The following is a 4620-nucleotide window of genomic DNA, read 5'->3' as shown; positions in this document are numbered from 1 at the left end:
GAAAGAATCAATCATCAATCTCTCTCTCTCTCTCTCTCTCTCTCTCTATATATATATATATATATATATATATATAGAGAGAGAGAGAGAGAGAGAGAGAGAGATTGTTAGGACGTAGCACAGTGCAAAGAATCAATCATCAATCTCTCTCTCTCTATTTATATATAGTCCTTTTCCCCTCTCTCTCTCTCTCTCTCTCTCTTCTCTCTCTCTCTATGTACATAAGAAACTTTTGTTTTATGATTATATGATGCACCATTTGCAAAACAAGTACTTCTAACGATGATGAACTGAGCTAGCAAGAGGATGCGCGTCTTTGCATGTCATTGACGAAGAGGCGATAGTTGGAGTAGGAGGAGCCAGATGGATGCGAGAAAGCAGAGCGTGCAGACTCACGAATGCCGGCCAAGCGGGCACGCATTGCCAACGCGGTCGGGGAGTTGCCAAGAATAGCGTTGATTTGTGATTTCACGACGGAGGCAGGGGCGGTGGGTGGCAAACGGAGCCCGACTTGCCAAACATCGGTGACGTAGTGGGCGTTCATCCTTTGCTCAGCAAAGTTGCCCGGCTTGGCGAGGACGGGAACGCCAGCGGATAGGCTTTCAACGACAGAGTTCCAGCCGCAATGTGTAAGGAAGGCACCAACGGAAGGGTGAGTAAGGATGGAAATCTGGGGAGACCAGGACAGGAGAAGCGCACGGCAGCTACTAGTTCCCGCAGCAGCTGCTTCCGTGGCGAGTTTCGAGCGGAGCTGGGAGAGGGCGGCGCCACCCTGGTCTGGCCGGACAGCCCATATGAAGTTGGCGCCGCTTTCTTCAAGACCTTGGATAAAATTCACCATCTCGTCTTCCGCCATGTTGACAATACTGCCGAATGAAATATAGAGAACGGAGGCTGTTTCATGCTGGGCGAGCCACCCCTCGCATTCATCTTCAGGCCAAAGGCTAGGCGCCGCCATGGCTGCAGCCCCAAAGAAGCAGGCCTCCCCTTTGAACACAAACTCTGGCAGCAAGGGGCCGATGGGCAAAAAGTTGGGAACCTCCTTTTGGAAGGCGGCCACCGCGGCGCTCTCCAGCTCTACGAAGTTGTTGCCCAAGTTCCATGTCGCCTCCTCGGGCCTCTTCATTCCCAGCCTCAGAAACCACTGGAACAAGAAATCCGAGCTGTCCTCCACCAAAAAGAATGACACATAATCCTCCAACCGCATCGGAGCCAGCCCCGGTATGCATGTGATCAGCCTGGATGCCCCAGATGCCTTATCTGCCCCCGCCCAAAAAAAAGAAAATAAAAACACTAAAACATCAGCCTCCGAGCTTACATCGCAATCGCAATGGCAAAGTATGAACAAACTCTCACACTCACTCACATACATACACACACACTCACATACATAAAAACACTAAAACATCAGCCTCCTAGCTTACATGGCAATGACAAAGTATGAACAATCTCTCTCTCTCTCTCACACACACACACGATTTGCTTTGGTGGACAATGGCAATTGCAAAGTATAAACAATCTTTCTCTCACTCTCACTCTCTCTCTCTCTCTCTCTCTCTCACACACGATTTCTTACATACATACACACACTGTTTGCTTTGGTGGATAGATCCAAAGCTCCTCCCCTTGTCCCTCCGTGCTTCCATCCCCTCCATTTCGGATCCATTGCTGTGGGCTCATTTTGTCTTATTCACACATGTAGGGGTGAGATCGCTTTAAAAAATGCCCTCTACAAGTAGCTTGGTCTCACCCCTACATGTGTTAATAAGACAAATGTAGGCGGGTGACCCTTCCTCACTCACACACATACTACACACATGGTTTGCTTTGGTGAATAGATTCCAAGCTCCTCCTCTTGTCCTTTGTATCACTACACAATAACCCCTTCTGCAAGCTACAAATGGGGGGCCTTGTGACCTATCACAACACATACATACGTACATGCACATGGACACGCACACGTGCATGCACCCAGTAGAATAACTTCTATTGGACTCATAACCCTCATTATCCCATCAAACTGCGATAATTTGGAGTAATAGTTCAACATAACATATAAAGAAGTTGTTTGATGCATATTAAAATAGACCTTGAAGTTCAATAGGTAGAATAACATCCAACAGTCCAAGATCCGTTCAAAGACCCCTTGTAGTACGAGAGGCATATTGTGGCCCTTGAGGCCACAAACAACGTAAGGTGTTAAGAATGAGTTTGAATGGGGTAAAATTAGTAATCTGACAATTGAATTGGCTCTTATGGTGCTAATCAAGGTCAATGCTTTTGAAACACCTGGGGAAAAACACGAGTTAGATTCTGTGTTACATAAAGAGGTTAAGGTTCTGAGGAAAAAGATTCTTCGTTACAGAAAGAGGGAGGAACCTTAAATCAGGGTATGTTAAAAAGTAGTCCAACATGGAAAATAATTGGATGTGGTTAGGATAATTAATGACGATAATAATTGAAACTCCACTAATTATAATTACCCTTGAGGGGAATGTAGCCCTTGGAGATGAGGGTTGACTGGAAGCGATAAGCAAGGTTGGCATGGACGGGGGTGGTCCAGAGGGAGACCCTGGGCAGCGAAAACTGGTCAGCAACTTCTTGCATCCAAGAGCAGAAAGAATCCGCAATAATGCATGTTATGGGAGGCCGCCGCCCTGTGCCGCCCATAATTTTCTTCACAAGCTTAGCAAAAGGTCCGGACAAGGCCAGAATGGCAATTGCAGTCTCTACGACATCCTCATTGAAGCGGCCGTGAGCGGCTGGGAGCCCGTCCGGCAGGTGCTCGAAGCGGAGGTTGGCCACCTTCAGCAGGTCATTGGAAGCTCCGTTTTGGAACATGCGCTCATGATTGTAGTCTGTATTGACGAAGGTTATGAAGAAACCGTCCGCCAGGAGCCTCTTTGCCAGCTGCATCATGGGGTTGATGTGGCCCTGCACTGGGTAAGGGAACACGACTGCATGAGGCTGGACATTGCCTTCATCCATGCTGCAGGTAGCAAGCTGTATGCTAGACACAGAGATGGGTGCAGGGAGGAAGGTAGATTGAACGATGGCACAAGAACAGTGTCGAGTGAAAAGACGACTAAAACTCACTGAGGACTAAAACTCACTGTCATAGACAGGTCACCGTACTTATAAATTTCAAGATTGTCTAGATCGTAGGACCACTGCTTGCACTTTTTTTTGGGCTTCCAAAATCAAATTCACGGCATTGGTTTAAAGACGGCATTGGTTTCATCCATGCAGCATGTAGCAAGCTGTATGCTAGACAGAGAGATGGGTGCAGGGAGGAAGGTAAATTGAACGATGGCAGAAGAACATTGTCAAGTGAAAAGACGACCAAAACTCAATGTCAAAGACAGGTCACAGTACTTAAAAATTTCAAGATTCTTGAGATCGTAGGCACAAAAGTTAGCTACCACTGAAACTAGTTTGGAACCAGTGCTTAGCACTTTTTTTGAGGCTTCCAAAATCAAATTCTACCCAACTACCGCATTGCTTTCATCCATGCTGCAGGTAGCAAGCTGTATGCTAGATAGAGAGATGGGTGCAGGGAGGAAGGTAGATTGAACGATGGCAGAACAGTGTCAAGTGAAAAGACGATTAAAACTCAATGTCAAAGACAGGTCACCGTACTTATAAATTTCAAGACTCTCGAGATCGTAGGCACAAAAGTTAGCTACCACTTAAACTAGTTTGGAACCTGTGCTTTGCACTTCTTTTGAGGCTTCAAAAATCAAATTCTACCCAACCTCCACCTCTTTTGAGGCTTCCAAAATCAAATTGTCTGGCTTCCAAAATCAAATTCTACTCAAACCTCCTTGTCCCCTTCCCAAACCTCCAAATTCTTATCACATGGTAGCTTTGTGAAACTCTTCCTTAAGATAATACTAGTTGGCAAACCTGTGCTTCGCACGTCTTTTGAGACGTCCAAATTCAAATTTTACCCGAACCTCCTCAAACTCCTCCTCCCTTTCCCAGACCTGGCCTTCATGGGTTGATTGCCCTTCTCTCTCTCTTTCTCTTTTGCTCTTTTTTATTTTTTCCCTTTAAAACAAAACAAAAAACATCTTGTTTGAACTAAGTTTACTCTCTCTCTCTCTCTCTCTCTCTCTCTCTCTCTCTTCGTTCTCCTCTTTTTGTCCCCCCTTTAAAAAACACTCACTCTTAACCCCTCTCTCTCTCTCTCTCACTCACTCTTTCTCTCTAACTCACTCTCTTTGGCTTTCTCTCAATGCTCTTTCTTTCTATTTCTAACCCTCTCTCTCTCTCTCTCTCTCTCTCTCTCACACACACACACACACACACTCATTGTTTCTCTCTAACTCACTCTCTTTACCTTTCTCTCTCTCTCTCTCTCTCATATATATATATATATATATATATATATATATATATATATAGTAGCAGTAGTATATTACTACTAACTCTCTCTCTCTCTCTCTCTATATATATATACACACATGCATACACATAGACACATAATATTATATATTGCGTAATATATATTATGCTTACCCTTCATGAAGTTGGTATTCCACACTTGCAGTGAAGCATCTTGTATGTCCCTCTCCACCTTATCCAACACCTCTGCCAAGAGCTTTTCTCGAGATTGTG

At 45.2% G+C, this 4620-nt stretch overlaps 1 protein-coding gene across 1 annotated transcript; it reads right to left on the bottom strand.

The window, feature by feature from the left end:
* Positions 1–222: 222 nt before the first annotated feature.
* On the bottom strand, positions 223–3061 carry LOC147606689 (UDP-glycosyltransferase 85A1-like). The gene is made up of 2 exons (XM_086791998.1): positions 2484–3061; positions 223–1260 (listed from the first exon to the last, which is right to left on the bottom strand). The coding sequence occupies exons 1-2, from the start codon at positions 2986–2988 to the stop codon at positions 296–298; spliced, it is 1470 nt and encodes a 489-aa protein (XP_086648124.1). The 5' UTR covers positions 2989–3061; the 3' UTR covers positions 223–295.
* Between the last annotated feature and the right edge of the window lie 1559 nt (positions 3062–4620).

The sequence above is a fragment of the Cibotium barometz genome, chromosome 57 (genome assembly GCF_041138505.1).
Source record: "Cibotium barometz isolate CiBa-2024 chromosome 57, ASM4113850v1, whole genome shotgun sequence".
NCBI lineage: Eukaryota > Viridiplantae > Streptophyta > Polypodiopsida > Cyatheales > Cibotiaceae > Cibotium > Cibotium barometz.
This window is presented reverse-complemented; position numbering and strand designations above follow the sequence as displayed.

Coding starts and splice junctions, on each gene's coding strand:
- LOC147606689 (XM_086791998.1), bottom strand. CDS start 2,988: ATGGATGAAGGCAATGTCCAGCCTCATGCAGTCGTGTTCCCTTACCCA. Junction 1,261..2,483: donor GGGCTACATTCCCCTCAAGG/GTAATTATAATT, acceptor GGGCGGGGGCAG/ATAAGGCATCTGGGGCATCC.